The 17,733-nt window shown below is 43.9% G+C and overlaps 1 protein-coding gene across 1 annotated transcript; it reads left to right on the plus strand.

Moving 5' to 3' along the window:
* Positions 1–579: 579 nt before the first annotated feature.
* On the plus strand, positions 580–13,143 carry hcn3 (hyperpolarization activated cyclic nucleotide-gated potassium channel 3; the record flags this gene model as incomplete). The annotated part of the gene is made up of 8 exons (XM_084165790.1): positions 580–731; positions 6,017–6,221; positions 9,072–9,296; positions 11,035–11,196; positions 11,429–11,647; positions 11,916–12,062; positions 12,271–12,511; positions 12,953–13,143. The coding sequence occupies exons 1-8, from the start codon at positions 643–645 to the stop codon at positions 13,141–13,143; spliced, it is 1,479 nt and encodes a 492-aa protein (XP_084021916.1). The 5' UTR covers positions 580–642.
* Between the last annotated feature and the right edge of the window lie 4,590 nt (positions 13,144–17,733).

Below are 17,733 nucleotides of genomic sequence, written 5' to 3' on the forward strand. Positions count from 1 at the left end.
TGTTATGCAAATACATATTGTTGATTCAAAGTTTTCTTTTGAACATTAATCACCTATTTTTACTGGCACTGTTTTGTGCCTTTAAGCAAGATCTGAAAAACATATATATAAAGAAATCTAATTTCATTGTTTTCTATTGGAAGAAAGAGACTGTACTCCTGATAACTCTGCCATGCAGGTGCTGATTAAGGTAACCTACATGGTGTAAAGATGGATACTAGTCCTACTAGAAGTATTGATGGACAGACATGTGTGGGGGAGGGCCCTGCCAGCAATGGGGAGTCCAGGCACCGAGGCAGCACCAGAGGCAGCTTCTGCGCCTTCGCCACATGGCGCTCATCCTCCCAGTCCTCCCAAAAGGAAGATCTAGGGAGCGACATCAGTAAGAGACTTCATTCGATTGTCAACTCCCAATACAATGACCATCACAGCAACACAGCAGACACCAAGGGCCAACTGTGGGTGTCAGCGGAACCTGACACAACCACCACCGCCACTACCACCTTCTCCAAAGGAGCAGAAGTCATCACTGCTCCTCAGGGCTCAGAGACGGAGGAGAATGACCATGTGGACCAGTCCACCTACTTTCAGAGACAGTTTGGGGCGCTGCTGCAGCCTGGGGTCAACAAGTTTTCCCTGCGCATGTTTGGCAGTCACAAGGGCGTGGCGGCGGAGCAGGCCAGGGTCAAATCTTTTGGAGTGTGGATCATCCACCCCTACAGTGACTTCAGGTAACTCAGAGGAGTGGGAGTGGAAAAGGGATACAGTACATAACGAGCACAGAGGATTGGAGAAATAGAAAGAGGCCTAGACTGAGTGGCAAGTCCAATGGGGGAGGCCAATCAGATTATTCAATGGCTCAGATTAATAATCCAGTTCAGATTACAATCATCCATGATAAAATGTTGGTTCAGATTAGATAGAAGCACCCATGATAACATGCTGTTTCTTGTCCATAACCTCAAAACATAGCATATCTACAAAACATAGAGTAGCAACTCAAAAAGTATTTATTACTTAGGCCTACCTCAAACTAGTTACAATGGAGAATCTCCATTGAAAATGCTTTTTAGTCCAGGAGTAGGCTTGACTTCTGTCCGGGAAACCGGCCCCAAGTGTACAGTAACTAGACGGATGCTAGAGGGTATAATCCGCAGTGACGATAAGAAGATGAAAGCATTTGATTAGCGATACAGTATATTGAGTGAGATCATCTGGATTAGAACAGAACCCTGCGTATCTTTGTGTCTTGCCCTGTCTGTAACCCTAACCCTAAAGGAAAATCTTTAAACCCCATGCATGTGCTAATCCAAACTCCCCAAAAAATTGCAATCAATTGGAGCAGCCTCGGCCGAAACCGTGACATCAATTCAAGAATATGTATCGTTTTCAATTGAAGCGTGTTCAGCTTTTAAGACTTTTATCCAAATACTTATCATGGAACATACTGTATAATAAAGCCAGTCAATCTGGCTGTGGCAGTGGCTTTAATGTCTATAAATAAACATCAATTTTCCACATGTGCACAACACTACTAGACAGTGAGTTAAATCCATGCTGAGGGATTATTGCCAACAAGAAGAATCCCCATCATTCCAATCTTGCCCTGTATTATGTCATAAACACTGAGACAGATGAGAGGAACATTACTGTAGGTCTGCCCTCTGCCCTCTTCAACCTCACGTTCAACCTTCACTTTAATGGGGGTGGGTTTTGAAAACATACACCTATACATCCAATTGATTGCTTTACCAATGTAATCGAACTAAAAAGGCAATACTGTTCTGAAACTTGAATGTACACATCTGCTCACATACATTTATAGAGTAAGTAATAAGTAATAAGGGCACGTGAGAATGTACACACTTGTTATGTACTTACAGTACAACTACAAACAGCTACTTCTAATCTGCCATTACATGAGTGCAGGTAAAACACGTAGACAGAGGAACGGAGGCCGGGGCACTACAGGGAGAGACTTACTTGACTTAAAGTATAGTGACTTCAGAAAGTATTCACACCCCTTGACTTTTTCCATATTTTGTTGTGTTACAGCCTGAATTTTAAATTGATGAAATTGAGATTTTGTGTCACTGGCCTACACACAATACTCCATAATGTCAAAGTGGAATTATGTTTTTAGACATTTTTACAAATTAATTAAAATGAAAAGCTGAAATGTCTTGAGTCAATAAGTATTCAACCCCTTTGTTATGGCAAGCCTAAATACATTCGGGAGTAAAAATTTGCTTAACAAGCCACACAATAAATTGCATGGACATGGACTGTGTGCAATAATAGTGTTTAACATGATTTTTGAATTACCTCATCTCTGTACCCCACACATCAAATTATCTGTAAGGTCCCTCAGTCGAGCAGTGAATTTCAAACAAAGATTCAACCACAAAGAGCAGGGAGGTTTTCCAATGCCTCGCAAAGAAGGGCACCTATTGGTAGATGGGTAAAAAAGAAAATAAACAGACATTGAATATCCCTTTGAGCATGGTGAAGATATTAATTACACCCAGTCACTACTAAGATACAGGCGTCCTTCCTAACTCAGTTGCTGTAGAGGAAGGAAACCGCTCAGGGATTTCACCATGAGGCCAATGGTGACTTTAAAACAGTTACAGAGTTTAATGGCTGTGATAGGAAAAAACTGAGGATGGATCAACATTGTAGTTACTCCAACTTAAATGACAGAGTAAAATAAGGAAGCCTGTACAGAATAAAAAATATTCCAAAACATGCATCCTGTTTGCAATAAGGCACTAAAGTAAAACTGCAAAAAAATGTGGCTAAGAAATGAACTTTATGTCCTGAATACAAAGCGTTATGTTTGGGGCAAATCCAACACCACACATCACTGAGTAACACTTTCATATTTTTAAGCATGGTGGTGGCTACATCATGTTATGGGTATGCTTGTCATCGGCAAGGACTAGGGAGTTTTTAGGATACAAAGAAATGGAATAGACACAGGCAAAATCCTAGAGGAAAATCTGGTTCAGTCTGCTTCCAACAGACACTGTGGTCCTCTGTAGCTCAACTGGTAGAGCACGGCGCTTGTAACGCCAAGGTAGTGGGTTCGATCCCCGGGACCACCCATACACAAAAAAAAAAATGTATGCACGCATGACTGTAAGTCGCTTTGGATAAAAGCGTCTGCGAAATGGCATATTATATTATAAATATACACTGTGGCCTAGTTACAGTTTTGATTTAAATTGGCTTGAAAATCTATGGCAAGACTTGAAAATGGCTGTCTAGCAATGATCAACAACTAACTTGACAGAGCTTAAAGAATTTTTAAAAGAATATTGTGCAAATATTGTACAATACAGGTGTGAAAAGCTCTTAGAGACTTACCCAGAAAGACTCACATCTGTAATCACTGCCAAAGGGGATTCTAACATGTATTGACTCAGAGGTGTGAATACTTATGTAAATGAGATATTTCTGTATTTCATTTTCAATACATTTGCTACAATTTCTAAAAACATGTTTTCACTTTGTCATTATGGGGTATAGTGTAGATGGGTGTGGACATTTTATCCATTTTGAATTCAGGCTGTAACACAACAAAAAGTCAAGGTGTATGAATACTTTCTGAAGGCACTGTAGCTCTTTGGAGAGCAAAGGGCATTCACACGGAGGGAAAGGTACTAGAGAAAAGGAGTAATTCAATACATCCTAGCTCTGTGGTCTGATTGGCTTAAGAGGAGGGTTGTTTTCTCATAGGGTTCAGGAGTCAACAGTCAACCAGACATTTGTTGTAATTTAAACAAAAGCTTGTTGATAGTCAGCTGGTATGGTCTGGTACGGAGTACTGGCAAAATAAATAGTGTCGGTACGGCGTTACGCACCGGTAAAACATGAGCCTATTTCAATTATTAAAACAAATATGGCAAGAAAATTGTAGACTATTCTCCATAATTTATCATTACCACCTGCCAGCCGCATGATAAATTAGCAAATGGATTTGAAAACGGGTGGTTTACACTCTAAAACGCAGTGTGGTTTAACGTGAACTCTAACATTTTGCGAAGGCAGAAATATACTGGACCGAGACATGCGCGAACAGCAGTGGATCCATCAAGCAATTCAGGCTACAAGTGTGCCAATCGCCGAATGTCATTACACTTTTTGGTGTTTTAATAGGCGTCTCTTTCTATTCAACAAATGGCGGGTGCACAGTGCACTGTCTTAGATGCTGGAATTATTTTAGAGTGGATCGAACGTGCGCATGAAAACATCATGCCTCGTTGTGTTCATGCACCATTAAAAAGGTCATGCATTTTTACAGTTAAATGACATGTCTTTAATATTAGGCAGTGTTGGGGAGTAGTGAAATACATGTAGTTCAACAAGTATTTAACTACATTTTGCAGTAGCTTGGTGGTAGTTGAACTAAATTCAAATCTAGGTGGTGTTTTCAGTAGTTAATTACTTTTTTTTGCCATGTAGCAGTGTAGCTAACTACTGGAACTACACATTACCTTCTCTGCAAAAATAAAATATGGTTGAAGTAGGCAATAATTTCCTTTCTTTGTCAACATCAGACCTGCCTAATTCTCACTTGAAACATAGTTTTTGTGTTTAATAGGCTAAATAACACATTCAGTTAAAGGTAGACTCAATGAAATGACGTTGTCACGAGTAGCACCGCAGATATTGAGATGAGCGAGATGCAAGACTTTGCTCTCACACAGTTCACAGCATGGTAGCCAGGGCACCAAAACAGTGGCGAAGTTGAGCCTCGCGCTTCAACACTCTTAGTTATTGCATAAATTGACCGACTATACTGTTAACTTTCTCCATCTACGTCATATCGATGAGTCTACCTTTAAAATATGACCCCAAAGTGATCTGTTATTGCAATTTGTAGTCTATGACATTTCAGATTTACATATGATAATTTTTCACTAAGTAGTTTGGATGTGTGAATAACTTTTTCAAAGTAACTTTAGTTAAGAAAGCTATATTTAACTTAAGGGTAGCTTTAGTGTAGCTTAACTTCTTCCAGTTGATGCAATTGCTAGCTTTTCAAAGTCGTATATTTTCAAAGTAACTTCCCCAACACTGCTATTAGGCCCAAAAAAATTTGTGCACGCGCAGGGCTGTGCACACATAGGAGGTCCCGTACTGGGATGAAATTAAATCTACTTTCACCCCTGATTGCAGCCCAAATGGCACTCTATTCCCTTTATATTGCACTACATTTGCCGGTTTGCTGGTCAGAAGTAGTGCACTATAGGAATAGGGTGCCATTTTGGACGCAAGCATTCACTGGCAAAGAGATCCCCCTGAGTGACTGACACCGCTTTGGAAAAACTGACAAACCAAGTGCACATTATAAACCAAGACATGGGACAATGAGACCTTATGTAACAAGCGGTCACCACTGTATGTATTGTAGAAGTCTTGGACTGAGTGTTCCCAGCTTTAGTGTACTATCTAAACAGTGCATTAATAAACCAAAGGAAAGTAATCTGGATGTACAGTATATTGTATTGTAGCAGACCCTGCTGTTTCTCTTCATGGAAGTTTGCTGAGGATATTGCAGGCCTACTTGGTGTGATGTACATTTGTAATGAGTGGCTTTCTTATCTGTGTTAGGCTCAGTAGCACTCAGAAACGGGTCATTGGACATCTATCACTCTGTTCTGAGTGGATGGGATTGCTTGGCCTTTATCTTTGTGACACTATTATGTCAAGGGGTACTCCTGTCACTTGAGTACAAATTTCACTCAACATATCTATATTGAGTGGCAACAAGTGTCTGCCAGTTACAGGAGCATTTGGAAATGCTGATGTCATACAGTAGATATACAATTTCACTATTCTGGACCCTGAAGTTTGACTTACTGTAACTTTACATACTGTGGAAACACAATACTTTCATCTGATGTGAAAATACAAGAATTCGGTAACAATGGACTTCTCGCTCAGCCTGGTCCCAGATCTGTTTGTGCCCTTGACAACTCTGTGACCTCAACCCCCCCGTCCTATCCAGGTTCTATTGGGACATTGTGATGCTACTCCTGATGATGTGCAACCTGGTCATCCTCCCCTGGGGTATCACCTTCTTCGAAGACCAGAAAACTTTACCCTGGATCTCCTTCAACGTCATCTCTGACACCTGCTTCCTGGTCGACCTGGTCCTCAACTTCCGCACGGGCGTCCTAGAGGGAGACGACCAGATCATCCTGGATCCCAAGGTTACATTTTACACATTTTCAAGACAGCTGGAAACAGAGCGGGATATTGGCAAATCGGAGAGCAGTAGTCAAGGGTGGACACAGGGATTGAACCCCAGTCTCCGGTGGGGAGTATATGTGACTGTCCGGGAGCGTTACCGCTAGTGATGGGCTTTGCTGCATTAGCTTAGGCTCTCAGGTTTACTGTTATTTTACTACTATTTATTTACACTTAGTCTAGAAATGTATTATGTTTTTGTATTTAAAAAATAATAATTCTGTAGCTAGGTGAAGCCCTTTGCACTGGTGCATTTTATTGTGCGAAAAGTGCTATATACAGTTGAAGTCCTCGTGGTCCTCTGTAGCTCAGCTGGTAGAGCACGGCGCTTGAAACGCCAAGGTAGTGGGTTCGATCCCCGGGACCACCCATACACAAAAATGTATGCACGCATGACTGTAAGTCGCTTTGGATAAAAGCGTCTGCTAAATGGCATATTATTATTATTATAAGTCGGAAGTTTACATACACCTTAGCCAAATACATTTAAACTCAGTTTTTCACAATTCATGACATTTAATCGTAGTAAAAATTCCCTGTCTTAGGTCAGTTAGGATCACCACTTTATTTTAAGAATGTGTAATGTCAGAATAATAGTAGAGAGAATTATTTATTTCAGCTTTTATTTATTTCATCACATTCCCAGTGGGTCAGAAGTTTACATACACTCAATTAGTATTTGGTAGCATTGCCTTTAAATTGTTTAATTTGGGTCAAACGTTTCGGGTAGCCTTCTACAATCTTCCCACAATAAGTTGGGTGCATTTTGGCCCATTCCTCCTGACAGAGCTGGTATAACTGAGTCAGGTTTGTAGGCCTCCTTGCTCGCACACACTTTTTCAGTTCTGCCCGCAAATGTTCTATAGGATTGAGGTCAGGGCTTTGTGATGGCCACTCCAATACCTTGACTTTGTTGTCCTTAAGCCATTTTGCCATAACTTTGGAAGTATGCTTGGGGTCATTGTCCATTTGGAAGACCCATTTGCGACCAAGCTTTAACTTCCTGACTGATGTCTTGAGATGTTGCTTCAATATATCCACATAATTTTCCTTCCTCATGATGCCATCTATTTTGTGAAGTGCACCAGTCCCTCCTGCAGCAAAGCACCCCCACAGCATGATACTGCCACCCCCGTGCTTCACGGTTGGGATGGTGTTCTTTGGCTTGCAAGCATTCCCCTTTTTCCTCCAAACATAACGATGGTCATTATGGCCAAACAGTTCTATTTTTGTTTCATCAGACCAGAGGACATTTCTCCAAAAAGTACGATCTTTGTCCCCATGTGCAGTTGCAAACCGTAGTCTGGCTTTTTTATGGCAGTTTTGGAGCAGTGGTTTCTTCCTTGCTGAGCAGCCTTTCAGGTTATGTCGATATAGGACTCGTTTTACTGTGGATATAGATACTTTTGTACCTGTTTCCTCCAGCATCTTCACAAGGTCCTTTGCTGTTGTTCTGGGATTGAGTTGCACTTTTCGCACTAAAGTACATTCATCTCTAGGAGACAGAACGCGTCTCCTTCCTGAGCGGTATGACGGCTGCGTGGTCCCATGGTGTTTATACTTGCGTACTATTGTTTGTACAGATGAACGTGGTACCTTCAGGCGTTTGGAAATTGCTCCCAGGGATGAACCAGACTTGTGGAGGTCTACAATTTATTTTCTGAGGTCTGTTGTGGAAAATAACCACTATACTTTATTACAAATAAGGTCTTACAGAGTTTTTGTTGCATCAAGAAATTACTTTATTAAAGTTTCAACAAAGTCGATACCAGTCTGCAGAGTGGCACCCCGTTCTCTCTCTCTCACGTCACATTATATACCATCATCCCCAACTCTTCTAGCTCTAAATCCCTCCCTCTTCAGTTTCCCACTCTTTATCACTCCACGCCCACTTCCTTTGTCTCTGAGGGCGGCTAAACTCGACTTTTATTATGCACATAATACTCCAACCAATCACTCACTCCCCTGTCTCGCACACACACTCATGTTTAGTTTAAACATGACAAGGGCCCTAACATACACAAACCTCACCCCATCATGTTGTAATCAATCAAGAAGATACCAAGGAGACCCTGGTGCCGCTCCCTTCATGGTGTTTGAAGAGAGAGACAAAAGGCCACAAGCTAGTTTCAGTCTCTCATCAGATAAGATAGCCATGGATTGAAGTAAGAGCAAGCAATTTGACCCTAGGGCAGATTTCCTCTCTACTCCCCCACACACACAGTGAAATGCCCCAATTAAATTCCTGACCCAGTAACAAATAATTCTAACTCAATGTTCGTGATTAACCCAGTTCTATCTCCTAATTCATTAAAAAATACACATCAGGTCTTGGCTGATTTCTTTTGATTTTTCCATGATGTCAAGCAAAGAGGCACTGAGTTTGAAGGTAGGCCTTGAAATACATCCTCAGGTACACCTCCAATTGACTCAAATGATGTCAATTAGCCTATCAGAAGCTTCTAAAGCCATGACATCATTTTCTGGAATTTTCCAAGCTGTTTAAAGGCACAGTCAACTTAGTGTATGTAAACTTCTGACCCACTGGAATTGTTATACAGTGAATTATAAGTGAAATAATCTGTCTGTAAACAATTGTTGGAAAAATTACTTGTGTCATGCACAAAGTAGATGTCCTAACCGACTTGGCAAAACTATAGTTTGTTAACAAGAAATGTGTAGAGTGGTTGAAAAACAAGTTTGAATGACTCCAACCTAAGTGTATGTAAATTCCGACTTCAACTGTAATTACAGTTTGATTCAACGATTTGATGAAGATCAAATCAATCAGTCAATCAATCATTCAATCATAGGTGATACGTATGCGCTACCTGAAGACTTGGTTCCTGGTGGACTTCATCTCCTCCATCCCCATGGACTACATCTTCCTGATAGTGGACCTGGAAGCCCAGATGGAGGCTTCAGACGTGTACCGCACGGCCCGCGCCCTCCGTATCGTCCGCTTCACCAAGATCCTCAGCCTGCTGCGCCTCCTGAGACTGTCCCGCTTCATCCGCTACATCCATCAGTGGGAGGAGGTGAGGAAAACAGCAGAGTTTTAGTGTGGTTAGTGGACTGTAAGCACATTTCATATAGGATAAGGCTACATACGTAAACGCTGTGTACTCACATTGTAAAATCACTCATTCAAACACTCTCTCATACTCATACTGTCTAGAAATCTAGCCAATAGCCATACCTCTCCATTGGCATTAAACAAACCACATAAATATTGGCACCCTATTCCATTTAAAATGCACTACTTTTGACCAGAGCCCTATGGGACCTGGTCAAAAGTATTGACTATTAAAGCACTATAAAGGGATACATCCCCAGTCAGATGAACTCCTGGATACAATTTGTATGTCTCTGTGTCCAGTATGAAGGAAGTTAGACGTAGTGTGATGAGGTGATGTCAAAGGAGTCAGGCGCAGGAGGGTAAATCACAGAATAACTGGTTTTATTCCACAACCACAGAGTTACGCTGTCATGCGTCAAAAACACTCCAGTGCGCAAAACAGGTGCACTGGAAATACAAGGCACACGGGGAAATATCCCAGCGAATCAAATTACAAGGAGCTCAACCGAGCTTCACTATCCTCCACAATAAACAATCACTCACTAAGACAAGGGGGCATAGGGAACACTTATACAGGTACTGATGAGGGGATATGAACCAGGTGTGTGTAATAAACAAGACAAAAAAATGGAATGATGAGATGAGGTGCGGCAGTGGCTAGAAGGCCGGTGACGACGAACGCCGAAGCCTGCCCGAACAAGGAGAGGTGGCAGCTTCGGAGGAAGTCGTGACAGGTAGTTTCGCGAGCCAATGCTAACTAGCGTTAGCACAATGACTGTCTATGGGTATCTGCTGTAGTGGGGTAATAATGATCATATATGCATATATACACCTCACATGCGACTTGTAATAAGACTATGCAATTAAAATGTTAACTAAGTTAATTATCTGACTCCATAAGAAGATTTAGCAATATGCATGAGACTATAGTTGAGTTACAATAATAGGCAATTAAGAAATGTTTGAGAATGGAATTCTAAATACAAGTCTATGTAATTACTTTGTAGAATGAATGGATTCACATACAAGGCATAAAGCTTAAGTTAAAAAGCATTAACAAGCATTACAAGGCATTATTCTAAGCATGATCAGAGAGAGAAAGAGATAAAGAACCCATGGCTTGTGCCATGGCCCATAGCTCATATTTCACAAGCGCTGGTCAGGAACATAAGAGAAAGAGACAATGAATCGAAGACTCTTTATAACATCTGAGTTGTTTGGATTCAAAATCTGAGTTGTTGACCAATAGTATTACTGTAAAGTTAACCTCCAATCAGATATCAGACCTACAGACCTGTAAAGACAACAGAGCCTCTGCTTCTCAGAGGTGTGACAGAATGGGGGTTAGATAGATATTACAGAGAAGGCTGAATTCCTGAGAAAACAATAAAACATTTTTCATAGAGCGTTCATAAGAAGAGTCACTTCGGGGGCTGCCCTACACTGCTAGCATGCTAGTAGATACACATAGACTTCCAGTCATTGCGCTAACGCTAGTTAGCATTGGCTTGCGAAACTACCTCTAACTTCCTTCATACTGGACACAGAGACATAAAAATGGTATCCATGAGTTCATCTGACTCTGGTGAAGTAGATAAGGGGCCTCGATGCCAAAATCCCAAAGTATCCCTTTAAGGGAATAGGGTTCCATTTAGGACACAGCCGTTGTAAGTCCTCTCTTCAACTCTCCCTCTCAGATATTCCACATGACCTATGACCTGGCCAGTGCTGTTGTGCGTATAGTGAACCTGATTGGTATGATGCTGCTGCTGTGCCACTGGGACGGCTGCATGCAGTTCATGGTACCCATGCTGCAGGACTTCCCACCAGAGTGCTGGGTCACCAAGAACAACATGGTGGTGAGTGAGGACTGGAAGGTGGTAGTGCCCACGTGGTTTATAAAAAATAAATGATCATAATACATTTTATTTTAAGCGCTTTTCAAAACACCCAAAGTCACTTTACATAGTCAGCAAGATAATCAGCAAGATAAGAAAGCATTAAAATTATCCTTCACATTGAATACATTCCTATTCAATATGACACCCCTTTGCTACCTGTCTTACCTCCTCACTCCCCTCTCTATCACAGAATTCGACATGGCATATACAGTACTCATATGCCCTGTTCATGGCGATGAGTCACATGTTGTGTATAGGATACGGTGCCCAGGCTCCCGAGGGCATGACGGATGTATGGCTGACAATCATGAGTATGATCGTGGGCGCCACCTGCTATGCCATGTTTCTGGGCCATGCCGCTAACCTGGTTCAGTCAATAGACGCTTCCCGACGACAGTATCAGGATAAGGTACCCAGCTCTTTGTCTCACATGGGCAAAAAGTACTTTTACAAATAGATGAGAAACATACACTATAGAACATTGTTGTGCTTTGTTCAACACAGTACAGTACCACATAATTATACATTTTATGTGAAATGTGTAGTCTGCTGCCCTCTTGGCCAGGTCTCCCTTGTAAAAGAGGTCTTCTGACCTAAACGGGACTTACTGGATAAGGTAAAAAAAAATAAAAAAAGATCCACTCACAATGTTCTCTGTCTGGAACCCATGTTTTCAGTATAAGCAGGTGGAGCAGTACATGTCATTCCATAAACTGCCAGCGGATGTGAGGCAGAGGATCCATGAGTACTATGAGATTCGTTTCCAGGGCAAGATGTTTGACGAAGACAGCATTCTGGGAGAACTCAGCGACCCGCTCAAGGAGGTCTCTTCCATTACACCTCAATGACCTCTCTCTCTCTCCCCCTCCCCTTACATACTTGTCATCTCTCCTTTCAACACAGTTGGAGCAAACACAGAAATACTATTTATAAGAAGTGGTCTAGCTCTATTTCACTGTCACAGACTCTCTACCGTACTCCTGTACTGTATGGACATTCTGTTCTTAATGATTCCTCTCTTCTCTCCATTAGGAAATTGTGAGCTTCAACTGCCGTGGGTTGGTAGCCAACATGCCGCTGTTTGCCAATACAGACCCTCATTTTGTAACAGTGATTCTGACCAAGCTGCGCTTTGAGGTCTTTCAGCCTAATGACTTCATCGTACGGGTGGGCACACTGGGGCGTAAGATGTACTTTGTCCAACATGGCTGCGTCACCGTGCTCCCCCGCGGAAAAAAGGAGATACAGCTTAGCGATGGAGCCTACTTTGGGGGTGAGCTGTTTGCGAGTGTAGTTTGAAAGCGTTCTCCACCAATATTTTATGTTTTAATTTTATAACTAAAAAATTCAGGGGGTGGATCAGCTTTAATATTGCAAATAGATTGTGGCTTCTATCAATGTAATTGTTTTACACCCTCTTTTCTCATTCCCTTTTATTTACCCTTCTCTCAACTCTCTTCCTTTGTCCTCAACTCATGTTTCCACTCTCCCTTTTCTCCTATCCTTGCCTTTTTTGATCTTCCTCTATATCGCTACTCCCCTTCCCTACCCAATTCTGTTTAATACCCTAGCACCACAACACTGCGAAACAATCAATGTAACTGTTTAATACAGACAACTTTATTGGGAAATATTATTCACCTTAAACATCACATGTATTATATATGTCGAGTACATGGGCTAAACTGAATAACATTTCCTCTCCTCCCTTAAGAGATCTGCCTGCTGACCCGTGGACGTCGGACAGCGAGCGTGAGGGCTGACACGTACTGCCGCCTCTACTCCCTGAGCGTGGACAGCTTCAACGAGGTCCTGGAGGAGCACCCGCTGATGAGGAGGGCCTTTGAGAGCGTAGCTGTGGACCGCTTGGACTGGGTCGGGTACAGGGGCGAGAACCCCTCATGAGCTTCTCCACAGACTGACTGACACTCACGGGTGCATAGAGGAGAGCTGACACAGGCAGCACAGTGTACATCTATGTGACAAGATGGACATGTTGTGCTTGTTTTTAGTTTGGAAACATGGACCTGATTTACTTATAGAAAGTTCTACTTCAAATATGTTTATTAAGAAGCATATTACAATGTTAACAAGTGTACAAACAGATCAATGACCTTCCCTTTTTAACATATAAGACAACAGTAACACACATCAAAACAAAATGGACATCAAAACCAACACGAAAAACGAATGAAAATGGTTTTGATGTCCATTTTGTTTTGATGTATGTTACTGTTGTCTTATATGTTAAAAAGGGAAGGTCATTGATCTGTTCGTACACTTGTTAACATTGTAATAAATAAAAAACAGTACCCCCCCACCCCTCTTCATACCCAGTCCCCCACAGATACTGATACATGTGATGTCAGTTCATCTCACGATGCCAGAGAAGTTTGCATTGGCTTCACTGGCTAGTTTGCTGCATGAGGTTAGTGTTGACACTCACTATAATGCTGTTTAACATTTCACCTTTTGTAACCCCTTAAATAATGCTTTACCAATATAGTTCATTTCTATTTATTTCTGTTGCCCAAAATGTAAGCCTACATTACCCATTTATATATCCTCTATGTTACGTTAAGTTTCTATTGACATAGTTTTTCTTATCAATTTATTTCTCATTAGCTGAATGAAATTATGCTTCTTTGATTGTGTATTATGGCATATGTAAATACAATTTATTTTGCACTTATGAATTGAAAAATAAAGACATCGCTAATCACCGACATGCTGACAGACAAACAGACACTTAGGAGCAGGGGCGTCATTTTATCTAAACCTAGGGTATTCCCCTCCAAGGGGAATATTTTTATATAATTTAAGCTCATTTACCTCATTTCTTCATGTAACAGATGAGATCTTTGCTCGTTGGGTAATAAAGGAAAGACCAGCCAATGGTCCCAGTTGATCTGTAGTGTATTCTGATAATATATAAAGAGATAGCACATTAGATGTGCAGGGCTTAATGCTCTGGATGGCTGTAGATAGCATTTGCGTGTCAATACCATCCTGGGAGGAATTGACGTTTGTAATCTCCCCCCATCTGCAAGAGTAGCCAATGACATTATCCCTTATTGGCATCTGACTTAAACCAACCAATTAGAATAGATAAACATTATATACCCATTTTCTGCAGTGGCAAGTTGAAACATAACCAACCATGATACATTCTCCCCGCTGAATTCCCCGCTGAATTCCACTTGCACACTATGAACAAAATATGAGGAATGCAATACCTTGCAATGTATGTCACCAAATATTAGTTGATAGACCATAGGATGCCACCTTCCCAACAAGTCAGTCCGTCAAATTTCTGCCCCGCTAGAGTTATTGTGAAGTGGAAACGTCTTGGAGCAACAACGGCTCAGCTGCGAAGTGGTAGGCCACACAAGCTCACAGAACAGGACCGCCGAGTGCTGAAGCGCTGAGCGGGTAAAAATCGTCTGTCCTCGGTTGCAACACTCACTACCCAGTTCCAAACTGCCTCTGGAAGCAACGTCAGCACAAGAACTGTTCGTTGGGAGCTTCATGAAATGGGTTTCCATGGCCGAGCAGCCGCACACAAGCCTAAGATAACCATGTGCAATGCCAAGTGTCAGCTGGAGTGGTGTAAAGCGCGCCGCCATTGGACTCTGGAGCAGTGGAAACGCGTTCTCTGGAGTGATTAATCACGCTTCACCATCTGGTAGTCCGATGGACGAATCTGGGTTTGGCGGATGCCAGGAGAACGCTACCTGCCCTAATGCATAATGCCAACTCTGATGTTTGGTGGAGGAGGAATAATGGTCTGGGACTATTTTTCATGTTCGAGCGAGGCCCTTTAGTTCCAGTGAAGGGAAATATTAACGCTACAGCGTACACTGACATTCTAGATGATTCTGTGCTTCCAACTTCATGGCATCAGTTTGGGGAAGGCCCTTTCCTCTTTCAGCATGACAATGCCCCCGTGCACAAAGCGAGGTCCATACAGAAATGGTTTGTCGAGATCAGTGTGGAAGAACTTGACTGGCCTGTACAGAGCCCTGACCTAAACCCCATCGAACACCTTTAGGATGAATTGGAAAGCCGACTGCGAGTCAGGTCTAATCGCCCAACATCAGTGCCCGACCTCACTAATGCTTGTGGCTGAATGGAAGGCCTCAAATCAATGTTCCAACATCTAGTGGAAAACCTTCCCAGAAGAGTGGAGGCTGTTATAGCAGCAAAGGGGGGACCAACTCCATATTAATGCCCATGATTTTGGAATGAGATGTTCGACGAGCAGGTTTCCACATACTTTTGGTCATGTTCCCTATGATGGAACCACCTTCCTGGTGGTCGGTAGGATAATTTATGCCTGCCACCAGGGCAAGGATAAACATTCGAAAGATAAGAAGAGGGAAACACAAATGGTAAGTTAGCTAATGTTTACAAAGATGCACAATAAAGGTGATTTTGATTGACGGATATCGAGAGGGGATGTCAGTCAGGAAGGGAGAGATGAGAGGTTGAGAAGGGTGTTAGAAAGGGAAAACAGAAGATAACCACAAGATGCAGGACTCCTTGTTCCCCAATATCTTAGAAAACAGATGGCTACAGGGCTTTCTCTTACAGAGCTCCTCTTTTATGTAACAGAATCAGACTTGGTCTCAGTCTTGTAAGTTAAAGTAAGTAACGTTATGTAGCTAAGCCTTGGACAAATAATCCTTGTCTGAGCATGAACGGCCCATATGGGCAGACGTTTATCTCCTGTTTTTTGTCACGTAAGTGTCACGATCGTCTGAAGGAGGAGACCAATGCGCAGCGTTGCGAGTGAACATGATGACTTTATTAACTTAAAGTAACCACGAAGAAAACAACAAATGACGATACGTGAAGTTCTAAACTGAAATACGACTAACAGCAACAAAGAAACAATAACCCACAACACAAAGGAGAAAACACACAGAATATATATGGCTCCCAATCAGAGATAACGAGCCGACAGCTGACACTCGTTACCTCCGATTGGGAGTCATCGACCAATCACCACATGACACAAACAAAATGAAACTCACCCATCCCCAACACCACCAAATGAAATACACCCAAACACAAGAAAATGAACAACCCTGGCTCAATATAAACGTCCATAGAGCCAGAGTGTTACAGTACCCCCCCCCTAAAGGTGCGAACTCCGGGCGCACCAACATCAGGACTAGGGGAGGGTCTGGGTGGGCGTCTGTCCATGGTGGCGGCTCTGGCCCCGGTCGTGATCCCCACCCCACCACAGTCACAACCTGCTTCGGTAGCCTCCTCCCAATGACCACCCTCCACCTAACCCCACCTGGACTAAGGGGCAACCCCGGACTAAGGGGCAGCATCGGCCTAAGGGGCAGCACCGGGATAAGGGGCAGCACCGGGATAAGGGGCAGCACCGGGCTAAGGGACAGCACCGGACTAAGGGGCAGCACCGGACTACGGGGCAGTACCGGACTAAAGGGCAGTACAGGACTAAGGGGCAGCACCGGGCTAAGGGGCAGTACCGGACTACGGGGCAGCACCGGGCTAAGGGGCGGCACCGGACTCAGGGGCAGCACCGGACTAAGGGGCAGCACCGGACTCAGGGGCAGCACCGGACTAAGGGGCAGCACCGGGCTAAAGGGCAGCACCGGACTAAGGGGCAGCACCGGGCTAAGGGGCAGCACCTGACTAGATGGCGGATCCTGGCTGGCTGGCTCCGGCGGATCCTGGCGGGACGGCTCTGGCGGATCCTGGCGGGACGGCTCTGGCGGATCCAGGCTGGACGGCTCTGGCGGATCCTGGCGGGACGGCTCTGGCGGATCCTGGCTGGACGGCTCTGGCGGATCCTGGCTGGACGGCTCTGGCGGATCCTGGCTGGACGGCTCTGGCGGATCCTTGCTGGACGGCTCTGGCGGATCCTGGCTGGACGGCTCTGGCGGATCCTGGCTGGACGGCTCTGGCGGATCCTGGCTGGACGGCTCTGGCGGATCCTGGCTGGACGGCTCTGGCGGATCCTGGCTGGACGGCTCTGGCGGATCCTGGCTGGACGGCTCTGGCGGATCCTGGCTAGACGGTTCTGGCGGATCCTGGCTGGACGGCTCTGGCGGATCCTGGCTGGACGGCTCTGGCGGATCCTGGCTGGCTGACGGATCTGGCTGCTCATGGCTGGCTGACGGATCTGGCTGCTCATGGCTGGCTGACGGATCTGGCTGCTCATGGCTGGCTGACGGATCTGGCTGCTCATGGCTGGCTGACGGATCTGGCTGCTCATGGCTGGCTGACGGGTCTGGCTGCTCATGGCTGGCTGACGGATCTGGCTGCTCATGGCTGGCTGACGGATCTGGCTGCTCATGGCTGGCTGACGGATCTGGCTGCTCATGGCTGGCTGACGGATCTGGCTGCTCATGGCTGGCTGACGGGTCTGGCTGCTCATGGCTGGCTGACGGATCTGGCTGCTCATGGCTGGCTGACGGGTCTGGCTGCTCATGGCTTGCTGACGGGTCTGGCTGCTCA

This window comes from Coregonus lavaretus, assembly GCF_964263955.1.
Source record: "Coregonus lavaretus genome assembly, chromosome: 7".
Lineage (NCBI taxonomy): Eukaryota > Metazoa > Chordata > Actinopteri > Salmoniformes > Salmonidae > Coregonus > Coregonus lavaretus.